Source organism: Peromyscus californicus, unplaced genomic scaffold (genome assembly GCF_007827085.1).
Source record: "Peromyscus californicus insignis strain IS unplaced genomic scaffold, ASM782708v3 Scaffold_20__1_contigs__length_68692818, whole genome shotgun sequence".
Lineage (NCBI taxonomy): Eukaryota > Metazoa > Chordata > Mammalia > Rodentia > Cricetidae > Peromyscus > Peromyscus californicus.
The window spans coordinates 47,125,728-47,143,985 of record NW_026294503.1 but is presented as its reverse complement, the minus strand read 5'-3'; the positions used below and the strand labels follow the sequence as shown (position 1 = coordinate 47,143,985).

Sequence of the window (18,258 nt, the reverse complement as noted above, 5' to 3'; positions counted from 1 at the left end):
GCTGGCCCATAGGCAAGGGGATGGAGAGGCAATGGGCCAGAACCCCAAGAGAGAGGCTGACTGGTTAGGGTTCTGTGTGGGTCCTCAGGATCTCCTGTGGCCAGCTTTGATTCCCTTACTCCATGATCAGCTCTGCGCCATCCCCTGCCCTGGACTAGAACACCAGCCTCCTTGCCTCTCCATCCAGTCTCTGGATGTAGCCAAAGGGCCCTTCTGAGCCAAGGCAGTGACATGCACACTCAAACACCCATGTCTCCTCATTGCCGGGCCTTGTCTCCAGCTGGACCCTGTCCATCTGTTGCAATGGTGCACATGACCCAGCACCCCGCAGCATTGGCCAGTATGTCCCCCAGTCTGTCCAGCCCTTCGCCATCATAGGCCGTTCCCCTGCCATTTCCTGCAGGGCTTGTTTCCCTGCCCCTTGAAGATGCTAAAGACATCCCTTAGCCCCTAGCCTAAGAGGGGCCCACCATGAGGCCCACCAGGGAACTCCAGGCCTGAGCTCCGAGCTGGGAGCCCCCTCGGGTGCTCTTCAGCCCATGACCCCTGGAGAGGGGGCTGCATATGTCACAAGACCCAGAGAGCTGGTTTGTGTGGTTGACAGGGTTTGAGTGATGCTGGTGGGAGACTAATACTGAGGACCAGAGCCTGATACAGCAGGGCCATGGACAAGGCGCGGCCAAGCACGGTCACAAGCAGGAGAGTCACAAGCAGGGTCACAGCTCCCAGAAAGGAACTGGAGGGAAACAGGTCCCTGGATAATCTGCAGATCCTACCTAGGCTCTCTGCTTGCTTCCAGCCGGTTTAGCTCCCCAGCACCCTGCTGTCAGAGTCCAAGCTTCCTGCCGTCCTAGCCTGCCCCCCTCCCCCAAGTCTTCCCATTTGTGCCGCCAGGCTTTTACTAATACTCCACCCCACCACGGGCCCCTAGACGGCACCTCTCTATCAACGCCATGTCATTTTTCTTACATTCTCCCCTCATTTTTGGTGGTGACCTGTGCTGGTGGCCTCCAGGCCAGGCCTGGTATCTACCCACTCCCACGGAGTTCAGAGTAACTGGTTGCCTGTTCCCACTACTCTCAAAGGTAATGGGGAGGCAGGCAGGGCTGGGCAGAGGACAAGAATATGGAAGACAAGAGGGTAGCGAGACTAGGAAGTCTTTTAGGATATCCGTGCCCTCCGTCACCACTGTGGGCATTCAATGTCTTGACCCTAGGAAGGGCAGAAGAGGAAGGAACTGGGGGTAGATGGCTAGTGGAGCAACTGGACTTGGTGAGGCACAGCAGAGGCCACAGGGGGCTGAGGGAGGTAGGTGACGGCTGGGTCCATCCCCTCTGCTGTCCAAGAGCAGGCAGGCTCTAGTTTGACATTCCCCACCCCCTCCAGCCCCCAGCGCTGGCAATGCTCAGCTGTCGTCTGCGGTGACAGTTGAGTGGTTTAATACAGGAACCACAGGTGAAAGAGGTCTGAGGTTCCAGGCGAGGTTGCGGCTCCACCCCAGTGGTCCCACCCCAGCAGGCAAGGGCGGGGCCGAGGATGCCGCGTCCGGGTTTCATTCTAGACTAGAGGGGCACAGAGCCCAGACTCAACTCTGTCCCACCTGCATGCGGTGGCGACATGGACGCCAGGAAGCGCGGGACCAGAAGCCGGAGAAGCCGGGACAGCCCGGTGCCCACGCCATGCGTTCAGACACTGTGCTTCGACCCTCTGGTGCGACACTGCGTGGCCTGTGAGCTCCTCCGCACGCCGGACCCTCCTCCTCGGCACGGTAAGCAAGGCCACGGTGACAGGCGGGACCCGGCCCAAGGTCCCCCAGCCCGGCAGCGCCACGTGCCCCCTCTGCTGATCCTGGGGCCAGCGCCCCCCCATGGCCCTCACCGCCCGTCTCTCTCTGTCCCTCCCCCGCCCAGCCTTCGGTCCCTCGGTCCCCCGCCCTCCATCTGCATCCCCTTCGCCATCAGCGCCCGGGACAGCGCTGCAGCCGCAGGAGTCGGTGGGCATGGGGCCGGGGTCTGACGCGACGCTGCCGCTGCCCGGGCTCCTCTTCGGCGCCCCCGCGCTCCTGGGACTGGTGCTGCTGGTGTTGCTGGTGGCCCTGGTGACCTGGAGGTGGTGGCAGCAGCGCAGGATGGCCTCCCCGGACATCCCAGACGGAGTCCAGGAAGGTGAGAACCGTGTCTGGGGGAGCGCAATGGCGGCTGGGGGGTGGGGGGCACAACTCTGGGTGATTAGGGGAGGTCCAGAACCAGGACCCAGGCCTGAGGGGGTCTTGAAGAGTCAGCTCTGAGGCTGTCAAGTGCGCAAGGAGGACAGCTCCGCTCAGACCTTAATCCAAGCAAGGACTCAGAGCCCAGGACAGATGTTTGGGGATGAAAGTGTCTGCCCTGCCCTTTGGGAGCCCGAGGGGCCTGGTCCTATGTTATGTCCAGTAGACTGGCCAGACACCCCTCTCCCTGTCAGCAGCCCCCCACCTCCTCATCTTTTCAAGTCTCTGGACTCAGCACTTCCTGTCCTGAAGACTTGTCATGTGCTGTTCCACTTCCTCCACTGAGGGCTGTTCCAGAGGAGGCTTCTAGAACAGGCAGGGAGGCTATGATTCAATCCTGACCTGCCTTACCTGGTCCCTCACCTACCCTAGAGTCCCTGGACAATGTCTTCGTGTCCTTCTCAGAAACCCTTCACGCCTCCGCTCCCATCTGGCCTACTCCCAAAGAAGATGCAGACACCACCCTGCCAGGCCATAGCATCCCAGTGCCAGCCACGGAACTGGGCTCCACTGAGCTGGTGACCACCAAGACAGCCGGCCCTGAGGAATAGCAGCCGTGGAGGGAACCGAGGGAGCCCTGTGGAGTTTTTGGACTCTCACCCAAGGGCTTGGAAAAGGAGTTCAGCTCTTCAGGGACGGAGCCCATTGCCTAGAGGGAACCCAGCGGAACCACAGACACTACAAGCCACGGGCTCCCACCAGCATGAGACTGTTTCTGTGCTAGCCTTTGGCTCGAGAACATTCCATTTTTGAGGTTGTTTTTTAAGCTCTTATGCCTTCAGTGGTTGGGTAGGCTTGAGTGTTGGATGTTAATCTCTTTGAAGAGGTAGAGACTGGACATTTGATCTCTTTCTACAAAATCTGGGTGGTGGACTGGAGAAATGGGTCAGCAGTTACGTTCATGAACTGTTCTTGTGGAAATGTCTGGCAGCTCACAACCATCTGTAACTTCTGTCTTCGAGAGATCCAAAGCCTCTTGCCTCCAAAGGTACCAACCTCATTTGCTTGCACATGTACGTACACACACACACACACACACACACACACATACACACACACACACACACACACACACACACACACACACACACACACACACACAATTTAAAATGTTAAAAATAGGGGCTAGAAAGATGCCTCAGTGGTTAAGAGTGCTTACTGCTGTTCCAGAGGACCAGAGTTTAATTCCCAGCATGCACTTCAGGTGACTCATTACCGACTTTAACTCTTGCTTCCGGGGATCAGATGCCTCTGGACTCCATGGGCATCTTCATTCCCATGTACAGACCCCCACACACACTTACAAATTACAAAATACAGGCTGGGTGTGCTGGCCCATGCCTTTAATCCTAGCACTGAGGAGGCAGAAGCAGGCGGATCTCTGTGAGTTGGAGACCAGCCTGGTCTACAGAGGAAGTTCCAGGCTAGCCAGAGCTATATAGTGAGACCAAGTCTCAAAATAATAGTAATAAAATCTTTTTTAAATTTTGATATTTTTCCTCTAATTATTGTTATTTTTAGATAATTAATCTCATTCTGGTGTTTAGAAGTGGTATGCTTGGAAGGTCAGGGAAAGTCACCAGGACGAAGCAGTAAGTAGCAACGAGCACGCCTTCTCTCTGGCCCTGTGATTACTGTGCCCACTCTGGGCTCTGCCAGCAAGAGGGGCTATCATCAGATGTGAGCCTTCAGGACTGTGAGCTAAGTCAACCTTATTTCTTTGTAAAGTTATTTAGCCTTAGCGTTTTGTTACAGTACTATAAAACAGACTGATGCAGGCACTGTGAGCAAGAGCCTTTCCTGGTAGCAGGGAAGGTGCCATTATGAACAGAATTAATCTGAATAAAGGCCGGCCGGCGGGAAGATGCTCAGCCTGTATCTGGGGTGTCGTGTTTCTCTGCTTCTTGCTGATGCAGGTGAGGTGACGCTGATGCAGGTGACGTGACGGGCAACGAGCTGATGGTTTGATTTGATGGGTATTTAGTGCAAGATTCTCTGGAATTTTCATAGCATTGGGGACCAGGCCCACGCTAAACAAGTGGTCTCCACTGAGCTACATCTCAACCATAAGGTCAATTTTTAGAAATAACCTGGGAGTTGGGGGAAATGATTGGGCTGTGCTGTCCTGAGTCTCAGGTGTCAGTAACCCAGGAATAACCATGGATTGCTTTGGCTCAGTCTGCTGGGACAGAAGATGCCATCTCCACCCCAATGGCAATTTCTAGAGCCTTAGGAAGAAATCTGTAGTCTCAGGCTGGAGTCTATACTCAAGCTGAAGGAACACCACGGTGGTACTCTCCCCCAGAGAGCACCTGGGGCCCAGTGTCCCCTGGGCACAGCCCGCTTGGCTGCACATAGGGCCGTGGCCTATGGGACTCCTTCATAGAGAGGCCAGGGCAGGCCTTTGGCTCCGAAGAAGGCTGGGCTGAGGTCCTTTGTGTTCCCTCTGTGGACTGTTCGCCCCTTGAACTGGGCTTTCTTGGCCAAGCTTGTGCTAACCCCAGGCTCGACATCACCCCGTGGAAGCTGTTCCCCGACAGTGTGCTCTTCGCTCTGAAGCTGCACATCCTCTCTATCCAGTTCTGGGGCACCCTGCACTCACGGGCAGCCATCATGTCTCCTGCCTGCCCTCCTCATGGTGAAGCTTGTTGGAACTTGTCACCCGCTTAGCCTCTGCTGGGAGGGAGCACTGGCCCGGGAGTCAGAAATGGAATCCCTCTGTGTTGGCTGAGCTCTGTTCCTGGCAACACTTGCCCCTCCCACCCACTCCCTTTCTAGTTTAGAAAACAGTAGCTAGTAGCATTTAGAGCCTCCAGGACCTGGACATCTATTTCCAAGATGCCCCTCCTCTCTCCAGGGGGCTAGGTGAGTAGGATGAGGTCAGATGGCGAACAGTGAGTGACAGGTATCAGTCAAACCCTTGCTGTCCACTCTAGCCTGGGGCTGGAGAAGTCTGTGCTGTCCCTGGCCACCTGTATCAGCTATAGCAGGGATCTAGGCTCTGGAGGTAAAAAGGGACTATGAAACCCCTGAGGGGCCATGGCATGCAAACCTTTGGCCCCTCTTCATCCCAGCTAAGCCTCTGGCTGGCACACGGTTTCCCCTCAACCTGTTTCTTTTGAAGAAAATGGGGGGATGGATACAAAGTTCTCTTCCTGGTCTCTGGCCCCTAAAGGAGAAGGGCTGAAGGAACCTGAGAGAAGTCTCACACATCCCCATTTTACAGATGAGGAAAGTGAGGCCTACCTATATAGGAAGAGAACCCGCCCTCATCATCATAATCAAACAAAAAGGAAACTCTTTGGGAAAGCCAGGAAAAGCAAGTGGAGGGGACAAGGAGTAGGGACACTGTCCCCTCCCCCAAGGGCAGGCAGGTGAAATCAGCACCTTCCCGTTGGCCGTTGGCCATGGGTGTTGCTTTCTGGGGAAAGAAACCCTAACCCTAACCCTTCCATTCTGCACTTCGTTTTCATAACAACACCTGGAAGGGGGAAGGGATTCATGTTTGGCTTTTAAAAGTATTAAAAATAAGCCAGGCACTTGGGGAAGCAGCGGCAGGCAGATCTCTGTGTGTGTTCGAAGCCCGCCTGGTCTACAGAGAAAATCCTAAGACAGCCAGGGCTGTTACACAGAGAAACCCTGGGCGGGGGGGGGGGGGGGGGGGGGGGGGGGGAATCGAGATACTCTCTTCGCATATGAGTTGGAAAGTACATTGTGATAATGCAGAGTGGAGGCTGCTGAGGGGAGCTGACCATGGCCCAAAGAGCTGGCTTCTGTGTGCGCCGTGTGCGTGGCTCACCGCCATAATCATTGCAGTCTTAAAAGTTTCCCATCTCGGGTCAAGATGGCTCACCCGGTCAGGGTGCTTGCTGCCAAGCCCAGCAACCCGAGTTTGATCCTGGAACCCACGTGGCGGAAGGGGCGGGCTGACTCCCACGAGTTGCCCCCTGACCTCTGCAAGTGTGTACTGTCCCCCTCATACCTTTTCCCTGAAGTTCCATCTCGATCTTCGCACACAGTAGGTTCTGTCTTTAAATACTCCCAGTTGGGCTTTTCAACAGTTGTCAAGTTTTCCATGAAGCATCTGGTCCTTTGCAGGCTCTGCTGGCGTCACGGGCACAGAGCAAGCGCCTCCTTCTGCCAAAACCTCTGCGTGGTCTCTGTTTCCAGAAGGACCGCAGTGACAATGGCCTTGACCTTTCTTTTTTCTTTCTTTTTCTTTTTTTGGTTTTTCGAGACAGGGTTTCTCTGTGTAGTTTTTGGTGCCTGTCCTGGATCTCGCTCTGTAGACCAGGCTGGCCTCGAACTCACAGAGATCCACCTGGCTCTGCCTCCTGAGTGCTGGGATCAAAGGCGTGCGCCACCACCGGAGGCTTGACCTTTCTAATGACCTCTGTGGGTGTCGCCCCTTTCCTGATGGCCAGGACGATTTCATATCTGCAAGCGTGGTTATGTGACTCCGAGACACAAATCACAACCAGCGATGTGGCTGATTTTTATTGGGGTTCCTGCCCCTACCTGGTCTGCCTACCCAACAGGGGGTCACCTAGACAAGCTAGGTTCTTGGGAGCGGCTGGACCCCACGTCGTTTTCATCACCACTCCAAGACTTGTTTTTGGCGTTAGTTTTGGCCCAAGGTAGGTTCTGGAAGACACATTGGATGAAGTGGGGACAGAGGGAGACAGCCCGACACCCCCTAGCCTGCTTCTGTCTGGGGTTTCCTTTGGAGGGTCTGGTTTCCCCAAGGTCCCCAGGGACTAACAGGTGGGGGCAGAGGGCAGAAGTCTCAGTTCCCCTTGGTGTTTCCTGCAGGCTGTTTTCACTTCCTGCCTGGCAGCTCCGGGCCTGAGTGTTCCAAGTGGAGGTGGGGACCCACTAGCGAAGCCAGATCAGAAGGCCTGCTGACCACCCCCCACCCCCAACCTCCTCTTTGTCAGCCGAGATGAACAGACAGGACCGTCCTTAGAAGTTGGTCTGCCTGTCATCCCTGCCTCCGCGATGGGAGAACCTCTATCCGCGCAGCTCAGGAAGTCAGCAACAGACCACCAGCCGCAGCCTCGGGGGTCGGACTAGAGGGGCGGGGCGGGGCCTGGGGCGGGGTCAAGGAAAGGCGGAGCTGAGGAGGCGGCGGGGTTGCAGAAAAGGGGTGTGACCAGAGGCCAATCCAAGGGGTGGGGTCAAGGGCGGAGACTGATAAAGGGCAGGTCGGGTCTGAGGCAACGGTACCTTCTCGTCTTGTTTTAAGAAGCGGTCTCCAACGCCGGGCGGTGGTGGCGCACGCCTTTAATCCCAGCACTCGGGAGGCAGAGCCAGGTGGATCTCTGTGAGTTCGAGGCCAGCCTGGGCTACCAAGTGAGTCCCAGGAAAGGCGCAAAGCTACACAGAGAAACCCTGTCTCGAAAAACGAAAAAAAAAAAAAAAAAAAGCGGTCTCCAGTAGTCCAGGCTGGGCTCAAACTCGCGGTGTGGTGGAGAATGGCCCTGAACTCCTGATCTGGTCAACCCCTTACAAATGATGATGTTCGCTGCCACGCTAAGCTTTTTGGTTTTTTTTCTTTTCGTGCTGCTGAAGATGGAATCCCTTGTGCTCACCAGGCTAGCTCTCTGCCGCTGAGTACAAGCCCCTACTCCTCTCCAGCTCTCTTCACGAGGGGTCCCTGGCTTCCCGTGCTTCCAAGAGAACTGCGGCCGGAGTAAGAGGGGTCTGGATGTGGGCCATCACACACACTAGGATGTTGCACAAGTGACAGGAATCAGGACACCCCCACATCCCACTTTCTGAGCTGACTCGGTAGAGTTGCCCCCAGGCATGGGCTTCCTGGGCTGGAAGGACTTTCCTGAACCGGTGGCCCCACTGTCTAATGGCCTTCCAGCCCTGTCCTCACCAGCTCTGGTCTCCGGAGGCTCCTGAAGGACACTAATCCGGTGGGTGCAAGCACAGCGAGGTTACCTGAACCTCCCAGGCAGGAGAAGGCAGAGGCCAGGATATAGTGCATAAATATTGGGACAGGCAGGCTGAGTTTCGGAGCGCAGCTCCCCCACCCCCCCAATCCTGCTGCTCCCTTGAGACCTCAGGAGCCCGATCGCCCCCTCCCTCCCACAGGCAGCTGGAGCCTGAGTCACGAGCTGCCTCTCAGGAGACAAAGGCAGCCCAGGGCCCTCCCTCCAGACCCCCTCCTGGAGTCAGCATCTGTGCTAGCAGGGAGTCTAACATCCCTAGAACCTCTGGAGGAAATGGAAGAACTTAGGTGCTGCCTTCTGACTTGAGTGGCAGCTGATGTCACATCACTACCTTCTGCAGGGGCACCCCCAGGTGGCTGCCCATATTAGGTGTTTCCAGTCACGGCCTTTAGCATCTCCTTGTAGCTCTGTGAAAGGACTGCTGGCTGCCCATCCTGCTGATGAGAAAACTAAGATTCAGAGGGATGGATGGGTCCACCTAGAGCGGGAACTGTAACCTAGTCAAGTGTCGCTCCACAATGAACAGAAACACCATCATAAGGGCAGAAGGAGGCATTCCAGGGAGAGGTGACTGAAAGAACAGCCATTCCGGGGAGACCTTCTGCACTGGCTGGCCATGATGTGCCGGTCAGGGGGAGGAAATGCTTCCCTGGGACAGTGAGGGCTTCTAGCCGCTGGATACTGAGCTGGCCCAGGGCAGGCTCCGGGCTTGCAGGACGGCTCCAGGTCAGCCCAGGGCTCCTCCTGGGCTTTGTGCCGGTCACAGCAAGCCACTTCCCCTCTCCTGTTCTTAGGTTTCTGTCTAGTAAATTCCAACCCTTCCTGTCCACAACTGCACAGAGTGGAAGACGGGTCACCTAACATCTCAGATGGGGACACTGGGGCCCAACACAAGCTTTTGCTAATGCTCATAGAATTTCAGGCCCTCACAGCCAGTCAGGCAGTGAAATACCCATGTAAACCCACAGTGCAGGGAAGTCCCTGAGAGTCACCCTTGCCCCCGACATGCCCTCTCTCTCACACACACACACACACACATCCAGGAGCACACTCCGCCTGCACACTTACACTCAGCCGCCAGCCCTGGGAGCTGGGGGGGGCGGGGCGGGTGCCCTTCAGGCAGACACTCGCTCTTCTTGCCCGCCCCGTGGGGCTCACTGCAGATGCCAGGGGTTATTTTAAGCCTGGATCAATGGGCGATTTTTTGGTGACACAGGCTTGGGAGGGGAAAGACAGGGGGCGGGTGCCTCAGAGCCTTGCTGTGATCAGAGACCCTGGGGTCCGGGATAAAGAGGTCTGTCTGTCCTTCACTGAACTGCATTATCTTTAGAACTGGTAGCCCTGCTCGTCGCCGTGTTCCTGAAGTGGGGTATCAGCTGCATGGAAAGTCAGACCCCAGAACACAGGCCAGCTGTGTCTGGTATCTCTTTCCTGCTGCCCCTCACCCCAAGAGCACGTGTCCATACAGACAGGCATTGAATGTTTGGCACAGACCTTGTAGTTGATGGCATTTGCGGTTGCTGACTGACCATAGAATCCACAGAGTCGGGCTAAGACAGGGAGAAAGCTGGGGATAGGGTGAGGTTTGGACATCGGTCCCTGTGTAGGATGGGGAACTGGAATCAGGTCCTTTGTCAGCCTGACAGAATCGCTCTACACTACAGGTATCTGCTGGTCCTGAGGAGTCAATATGAGGTCAAGTGCTGAGCAGACACCAACACAACAGGGTAAGAGAGGGCCCCAGAAGAGGAGCAACAAGGGCACACAGGAAGACAACACAGTTCCAGAGCGCTGCTCAGAAGTGGGGTTGGAGAGAGAGCACCCTCAGAGCCCCCGCAGCCCCAAGGTCAGCTCGGCAGGGTGACAGGAACCTAACGTACACAGCACAGTTGGTGGCGCTTGCCCCATCTTTAGCAAAGCCAGGGAAGGAAGCAGGAAAAAGGTTGCCTCAGAAAGCACAGCTCCTAAGTTCTGAACAGAGCAACAAAAACCCCCGAACTAAAAACCAGTCCCAACAGAGGCGGTAATGTGCGATCCGCTTGGCTTGTGGCAGGTTGTCTCGGGTGATGGGATTAAAGCACGTCATGTCCCTGTCCATCTTGTTCCCCCCCCCCCCCTTCTAAATGACAATGTAGAAAGTCTTTATGGGGATGGGGGGAGGGGGTCTGGCTGGAAATCACATGGGTATGCGTGCATGTGTATGGGGGGGGACTGGTCAGTTTTAGCTAGGGTAACTGGAGATGGTCTGACGGGCTCGAGGCGGGTGCTTGCCCCCGCTCCAGCTTTAACCCACTAATAGCCTGTCAGTCCTCATCTCACACAGCACAAGGACGCGATCCTCCTTAAGATGTAAATCCTTCCTCTTCCTCCCGCTATACCCTCCAATTTCATAAGCTGATTCCAGGCTCCAAAGGAGGGAGGGAGAGAAGGGAGGAGAAAAGCCCCTAGGGTGGGTAAATTCTTCGTCATACAGGAGTTAGAAGCAAGTGTCTTTCACTCTTTCAGCAGATATTGACAGGCACCCGGCTGTGCTGGGACAGAGGGACACTGGGGTGAATTGGAAACCTAGTCCTTGTCCTCCTGGTGTCCCCATCTGGACATCGAGAAGTGGCCTGTTAATCTCTACCTCCCGGAAGGAATGGATTATGAATCCTGCCCTTCAGGAAAAGGCCTTGATTTATTTCACTGTTTTTTTGTTGATTAGTTGGTTGGTTTTGGTTTTGAGATAAGGTCTCCTATGGTCCAGGCTCCTTTGTTTTGCCTTGGTTTGGTTTTTCAAGACAGGGTTTCTCTGTGTAGTCTTGGCTGTCCTGGAACTCACTCTGTAGACCAGGCTGTCCTGAAACTCGGAGATCTGCCTGCCTAGGCCTCTGGCCTGCCGAGTGCTGAGATTAAAGGTGTGTGCCACCAGTGCCCAACTCGGTCTTGAACTCCTAATCCTACAGGTATGAGCCACCAAACCCAAATTGCTAGCTTCCTTTCCCTCTTCCTTTTTCTTGAGGCAGGGTTTTCCAATAAAGACTGGAACTCACCATGTAGACCAATTCAGCCTCAAGCAACCCTCCTGCTCCATCCTGAGGGGTGTGACACCATTTTGTTCTGTTTGCAATTTGAGACAGGGTAGCCCAGGATGTTCAAAGTTGTGGGTCCAAGTGGTCTACCCACTTCAGCCTCCCAAGTCTACATACAGTACTGCTTCATCATTGCAGGTACCAGGAAAACCTTTTGATTTTACCAGTAACTACTGAAGCAGGGAGAAGCAAGGCCCAGCATCGGGGTCACATTCCCCTTAAAAACTCAACGGGGGGTTGGAGGGGGTGGGCGACGATTGGGTCCTGCCCTGCCATTCTTTCCCTCAGCTTGTGAAAGGGAGTGGCCAGGAGTGAGAGACCAAGGATGTACAGGAGAGTGCGACTGGCCTGGTCCCCAGGACTTGGTCAACCTTCCAAGGCAGAGGCTGGGGAGGGGAGCAGACCACTTGCGGGCTCTGGCCAGGCTGTGCCCAGAACTGGGACATCCCAGGACCCCAGTCAAACGTCTCTAGGTTTTGGTAGCAGGGCGCATGCTCTGGGGCAGACCAGAGAGGGGTTGATCCAAGTTTGCCTCTTCGCCATTTTTGTGCTGTGGGTCCTTATTGTAGAAGGACTTCACTCATGTCACGATCAGGATAAAAAGAAGGAACGTTGGGGCGTGTGTGTGTGTGGGGGGGGTGCCGACCCTTCCTGGCCTGTTCCCGGCTGCTTTGATCTCTATGCCTCTATCCCCTCACTTAAAAAGAAGGGAACCTCTCATCCAAGGCCAGATCCGAGTCCCCAGAGCTCTTAAGATGAGCCCCCTCGAGGGTCCAATTCAATTTGAGGGAGGCCTTGGAGAGGGTCCCTGGTGGGGCGCGCCCGCAGCACTGGCCCTACAGAAGCCCTCCCTCCCGGCGCGGCGGCCGCGCTCCTCCCCCGGTTCTGCCTCCCTCCCGCCCTCCTCCCCTCGCTCCCTCTCCCGCCCTTCCGAGCCCGCGCCGAGCCCGCGCCAGAGCCGGAGCCAGAGCGCGGGCAGCGCGGAGCGGGCGGCGGGAAGGTAGCGGTGTCCGGCGACCCGCCGCCCGGCTCAGTCCCCGAAAGACCCGGGCCCCGCCCGCCCGCCCGCCCGCCGGGGCCAGAGGGAGCCGGGGACGGTGCAGGCGAGCACCCGCCGCCGGGCTCCACCGTGAGCAGTCCGAGGTGAGCCCGGGAGGAGGGCGCGCCCACCGGAGGTCCAGCCCCGCGCACTCCGCACGGAGCTCACTTGTGTCCGGAGCCGCGGACGTACCAGGAGGCGTCGGCCGGGAGCCAGCGCGGACAGCGGGGCGACCGGTCCCGGAGGGCGCGGGGGAGCCGGGCAGAGCGGCCGCGCGCCGAGCCATGCGCGGGGCGCAATAGCAGGAGGCGCGGGCTGCATGGAGCGCGCTGGGGCGCGGGGACAGCGCGGTGGCCGGCGCCCGCATGGGCTCCCGCTCGCATTCCGGCTGGCGCTGCTGCTGGCTGGGTCGCCGTCGGGCCGCGCGGGGGCTCCCGAGGCGCAGGAGCCCGCAGCCTCCAGCACCGCGGCCCCGGAGGGAGGCGACCGCTGCCGCGGCTACTACGACGTGATGGGCCAGTGGGACCCGCCCTTCAACTGCAGCTCGGGTGTCTACAGCTTCTGCTGCGGCACGTGCGGCTACCGCTTCTGCTGCCACGACGGCCCGCGCCGCCTGGACCAGAGCCGCTGCTCCAACTACGACACGCCGGCCTGGGTGCAGACTGGCCGGCCGCCCGCCCGCACCCGTGACACTGCCGCCCCGCGCGATCCGGGCCGCGAGCGCAGCCACACTGCGGTCTACGCGGTGTGCGGTGTCGCCGCGCTACTCGTGCTGATTGGCATCGGGGCACGCCTGGGCCTGGAGAGAGCGCACAGCCCGCGCGCTCGGCGCACGGTGACCAGGTGAGCGCGCCCTCCAGTCCGCCGCGTCCTCACCGTCCCCGACTGGGTCCAAATTCCCCTGCAACTGCACCCTTCTCGACCCCCCTGTAAGTCTAGGCTTCTTGGCAGCCCCCCTTCTCGCTTTTTGTTTTTGTTTCTTCTGGGTCTCTCTCTCCTGCCCCCGCAGGAGCCACCTGATATCCCCTCCCCTTGACCTTCCCTGCCTATCCTGGGCTCTGGGTCGTTCTCCTTGTAGCTCTAAACCTCCTCTACAGAAGACAGAAATTCGGCGTCCAGGGGAGGGGGCATGCATGGACGATGGCCAGGCAGGACACGGACTGGGGCAGTGTCGAGGGTGGTCTTGAGCGGAGAGAAGGGAGAGGGTGGTGCTTGGCGGGTTCCCCTGCTGCGTCTCCCACTTTCCTCTCCCTCCCTCCCACCTCCATCCATTTCCCCAACCCCGTGTGACTCAAACCTGACCTTCATTCCTTGGAGTTTCAGACGCGTCCCCTCAATAGCCCCCAGGCAAAGGTCTGTCTCTCCGGTTGCTCAGATGGGACTCAAGTGTGGAGGAAATAGAGACCTGTGTGTTTCGGAGATCGGCCAGGTGCTGGCTCAAGTTTTGAGCTTATTTTGAATTTTCAGCCGGATGGGAATGCTGAGATTCTGTCCTGACCCTGGAGCTCTCACCCCACCTCCGCCACTTATGTCCCCAGCAAATCTCGTGTCCTGCTTGTATGCTCTCCCTATCCACCCACGTCCCAGCCTGGTCAGACTGTTGACACTACATGCAACAGGCTGCCATCGGGAGTGACAGCAGAGAGAAGTCCCCCTCCCCCAACCTGGTGGACCAGATGTGGATGTCTCAGGGGCAGAGCATGAGACTTGTTGCCACCAGACCACTTAGCCCATCCCTTCCAGACAGCTGGATGGGATCCTGCATTTCTCCCCTAGCTACTGAATTGCCAGCATGAGTGTTTGGTGTGTGTGTGTGTGTGTGTGTGTGTGTGTGTGTGTGTGTGTGTGTGTGTGTGTGTGTGTGTGTTCTGAATGCTGCAGAGGCAGAGGCTCAGCCTCTGAATTTGGGGTCTCTGGTGCAGAACAGAGGTAGCAGTGGGTCAGAGAAGCAATGGGAGCTGAGACCCATTGGGGTAGGGGGTGGTTGGACTAGTCCATAGCCAGCTTCTTCATTTTCAACACCTGTCTGCAAATTCCGATCTGGTTATGTGCCCATAAGAATGTGCCTTGACTCTCTTCTTTGGGCTCCTAGGTGGGTGTGTTCTGAACCCCTGCCCAAATTTCTCTTTAATTCTGCCATGCTGATACAGATGGTTAGGGGAGGCTTCTCAGAGGGCATGGAGGGGATTGAAGTAGGCTTTGGAGTATGTATGTGCAAAGGCCCAGAGGCACGATGATTCTGCCTTTACCCGGGAGAACTGGATTATCAGTGCTCATCCTGGTATGTGCCCACTCCGGCAGGCTGCAGACCCTTTTAGACCCTGCCACCCTGCAGCTAATCCTTGGCCACTTCAGGTGTCTTCCATCATGCCTCTTCATTAATCAGTCATAACCCAGTCCCAGAAGGAGGGTCAGACAGAGGAGGAGGAAATCATGGGTTCTGGGTACTGCAGGCAGCTGGGCTGAAGGCCGGGCTGCCTATGGGGAAGGCTCAGCCAGACACTGTCACAGCTGGGTGGGGGCTGGGTGTGCTGGGTACCCAGGGAGGCAGCCGGCCAAGGTCACACAGCCTTTGGGTGCAGGGCTGTCACGGAGGGAATCTCTGTGGCTCCCCTCTTTTCTTCATTGTCTGCCTTCCTTGCCTGTGTGACAGCTAGGTCCCAGGCCCAGCAGAAGCCTTGCACTGCAGGGTGCAGGTAAGGGAGATCTTGGAGGAGGGGCTCTGGCAGCATTTGAATGAATAAGAGTATGGGAGGAGCCGGGCGGTGGTGGCGCACACCTTTAATCCCAGCATGCAGGAGGCAGAGCCAGGGGATCTCTGTGAGTTCGAGGCCAGCCTGGTCTACAGAGCGAGATCCAGGACAGGCTCCAAAACTACACAGAGGAACCCTGTCTCGAAAACAACAACAACAAACAAACAAACAAACAAACAAAAACCTATGGGAGGAGGTGAAGAGAAGGGTACTGGACGCAGAGAGCTTTGCTGGGACCTCAACAGGGAGGGTCTCGGGGAGTGAACTACGGGAAGGAACCTCAGGAAGACAAGGTGGCCCGCGTTCCATATGACCTCACTACTTGCCTGACCTGCTTTGGGAGATGGCCATCTTGGGACCACAAGTGAGGCTGACGGGTCATGCCTTGTAGGGGAAATGAGATATCTGAGGTTAGTTACTAGAAAGAACAGAAGGGAGGGTCCAGAGAGGTTCAAGGAACTGCCCACAGATACCAAGTGAGACCACGGGGGACTGGTGAGATGGCTCAGTGGTGAAGAGCACTGGCTACTCTTTCAGAGGACCCGTAGCAACAAAAATTACTTTATGGTTGGGGGGTCACCACAACATGGGGAAGTGTATTCAAGGGTCGCAGCATGAGGAAGGTTGAGAACCACTGGTTTATGCCCACCTGTGACCCCAGTTCCAAGAATCGGATGTCCTCTTCTGGCCTCTGAGGGCACCAAGCAAGCATGTGCTACAGGCAAAACACCATATGCATAAAATAATAAAATAAGGGGTTGGGGATTTAGCTCAGTGGTAGAGCGCTTGCCTAGCAAGCACAAGGCCCTGGGTTCGGTCCTCAGCTCCGGAAAAAAAACAAAACAAAACAAAGGAGACAGTGGTGGCTACTGCCAGCTTTATCTGGCTGATGGGGAGGCAGGGGGTTGGCAAGCCCCCTCAGCATCTTTCCTTCTCCACAGGACACTGACAGAACTTCTCAAGCAGCCAAGCCCCCAGGAACCCCTGCCTCCACCTCTGGGCCCACACCTGGGTAACTGTGTCCAGGTACAAATGGGTGATGGTGTTCTTCGGGGTTCCCCCCTCAACAACACAGGTGAGTAGGGCTAGTGGATGGGCATCGATGGGCATCGGCCCATCTGTGGAGTCAGTGGAGGAGGTGTTGGGAGTGGGGAGAGTTGCTTGGTTGACTAGGGAGCGGAGGTGGAACAGCGGCTGCCTGCCGTATATGTTGCCGGTGCAGGAGTGTGATTGGGGTCTGGACAAAGCCCTGGTGGAGAGGAACCATCTCTTGGGCAAGGGTGCTGTGAGAAAGGCTCCAGATTCAGGATATACTGGCTGGGGCTGTGGTTCCGAGGCTCTGGCTTGTGGGTCTGGAACCCACCCTTTCGGTCTTCTTGGCGGTTCCCCCACCTTCTACATGTCGGGTTCCGGAGTTCAGTGCCCCTGCATCTCTGTGGGGATTCAGCAGCGCCTTGCTGGCGAGCAAGCCATCCATTAGGATAGCATCCTTCGGGGCTTGCGGCCATTGTTCATGTTTTTGGGAGCCAAGCCAGAACGAACGTTCGTTCGGACAGCCATCCATGCTCCAAGCTGCCTGGAGCTGCTGTTGGGGAGGGTGTTGAGAAGAGGTGGTGGCGTAGGCAAGGTCGGCTTTCTTTCTCTACCCCCGACTCCCCTCTAGACAAGAAGCGCCTCAATAATGCACCTCTGGGATCTGCTACCCCGGGCCCCCCGCGCGGCCCCCGGCTGCAGGGTGGCGGCAGCCTGGCCTTGCAGCCCGACTACACCAAGTTCGCTACTCTCAAAGCAGCAGCCCTCAAGGCCACAGGTGAGGTGCATGTTGCTGGCCAGTCCCCCAGGGTTACAGGGATGCTACTACCTTCTCGCCCTCAAGGGTAGCCGGCTTGGCCAATCAGAGCTCAGGACGTCCCCAAGCAGCCAATCAGCTCCCTCGGCAGCTGACCCCCGGCTCCTAGGGCAGGTGCTGCGATGCCTGACCCTCTCGGTCCTGTCCCTCCCCCGCCCCCCTGCAGAGGCTGCACCCCAGGACTTCTATCAACGTTTTCCCTCTACCGAGCCGGCTCCGCGGACCCTCCCTGCGCGGACCCCGCGTCCTCCGGAGGACTTGCCCGCGCTGCTCGAAGCCTGTCCCTGGGCCCCTCCGGGTTACGTACCTCCCGCCGGCCCTGTCTCGTCGGTCCCCTATGCGGCCTGGACCGCGGGCCGCCCCACGCGGCCGGTTCCCCGTGGCCACTTGGTGGCTCAGGTCTCCCCTGCGCCCCGGCGGCCCAGTCACGTGCCGCGGCGTCAGTTCAGCGTGGAGAAGCTGCCCGAGGCCTTCAGCGCGCAGCCCGCCACCTTTTACAGCAGCGCGGGCCGAGGGCCCCGGCACCTAAGCACCAACAGCAAAGCCGAGGTCACCGTCTGAAGCAGAACTGCTAGAGCCTTCTGCGTGGTCCTGGGCCCCAGGCCGTGGAGTGGCAGTGCTGGCTTCGATCCAGGCGGGACTGGGGACATTTGGAGCCTGTGGCTAAAGGGGCCAAAAGGGTAGGGCCAGGTGTTCTGCCCTTGGGAATGTAGGGCTATCCGTACCTGTGTAAATAAACCCTCTAATGTGGTTCCAGTCCCAAGGGGATCATCAGTCATTGACTGTACAAGACCGTAGTGCAAGCCAGAGAAGTGGCCAGAGAGGGTGGCTGGGTTGAATGCCAAACGTTGCTCAGAGCAGAAGGAGCCATAGAAGAGAGCAGGTAGGCCTCAGTCATCTTAAGGCCTGGGTTCAGGGCAGAGGGTCTGTTGGGACCCTGTCTGTGTGGGGGTCTATGTGCTCTCCTAGAGGCTAGCCCCTCCCCACCCGCAGCTGATCTCTCACTCAACAGTTTGAGTTAGCTCAGCCTGGCTGATCCTCACAGTCTGGCCCCAGGCCGGCTCCTGGCTTGCAGGCCGCTTGGCCAGATTGGCCCAGGGCCACCCCCCTAATGGGTGTGGGCCACATGGACATCTGGTGCTCAGGATAGAGGAGCCTAGCCTCCTCCCAGGAGCTGCTCTGGGGTTAGGGGGATGGAGATGTTGGAATGCGAGCCTGGCAATGCCCCTCCCTTGGGGTGCTCCCGCTGCAAGGGGTTGGCACTGCCAGCTCTCTCCCCCTTCCTGCCAGAAGCTCCCAGTACCTGGCTGAGGCCCAGGG

General features: G+C 57.5%; 2 protein-coding genes across 4 annotated transcripts; both read left to right on the top strand.

The window, feature by feature from the left end:
* Positions 1-1,305: 1,305 nt before the first annotated feature.
* Positions 1,306-4,144, top strand: Tnfrsf13c (TNF receptor superfamily member 13C). Of its 3 annotated transcripts, none has more exons than XM_052748453.1 (3): positions 1,306-1,768; positions 1,911-2,165; positions 2,672-4,144. In XM_052748453.1, the coding sequence occupies exons 1-3, from the start codon at positions 1,618-1,620 to the stop codon at positions 2,815-2,817; spliced, it is 552 nt and encodes a 183-aa protein (XP_052604413.1). In that variant the 5' UTR covers positions 1,306-1,617; the 3' UTR covers positions 2,818-4,144. The 3 variants fall into 3 exon arrangements, with proteins under 3 accessions (XP_052604413.1, XP_052604414.1, XP_052604412.1); XM_052748454.1 differs by having other exon boundaries at positions 1,309-1,768; positions 1,962-2,165; positions 2,639-4,144; XM_052748452.1 differs by having other exon boundaries at positions 1,313-1,768; positions 2,639-4,144.
* Positions 4,145-10,447: 6,303 nt separating this feature from the next.
* Positions 10,448-17,697, top strand: Shisa8 (shisa family member 8). The gene is made up of 4 exons (XM_052748444.1): positions 10,448-13,179; positions 16,031-16,164; positions 16,753-16,899; positions 17,105-17,697. The coding sequence occupies exons 1-4, from the start codon at positions 12,656-12,658 to the stop codon at positions 17,497-17,499; spliced, it is 1,200 nt and encodes a 399-aa protein (XP_052604404.1). The 5' UTR covers positions 10,448-12,655; the 3' UTR covers positions 17,500-17,697.
* Positions 17,698-18,258: the final 561 nt, after the last annotated feature.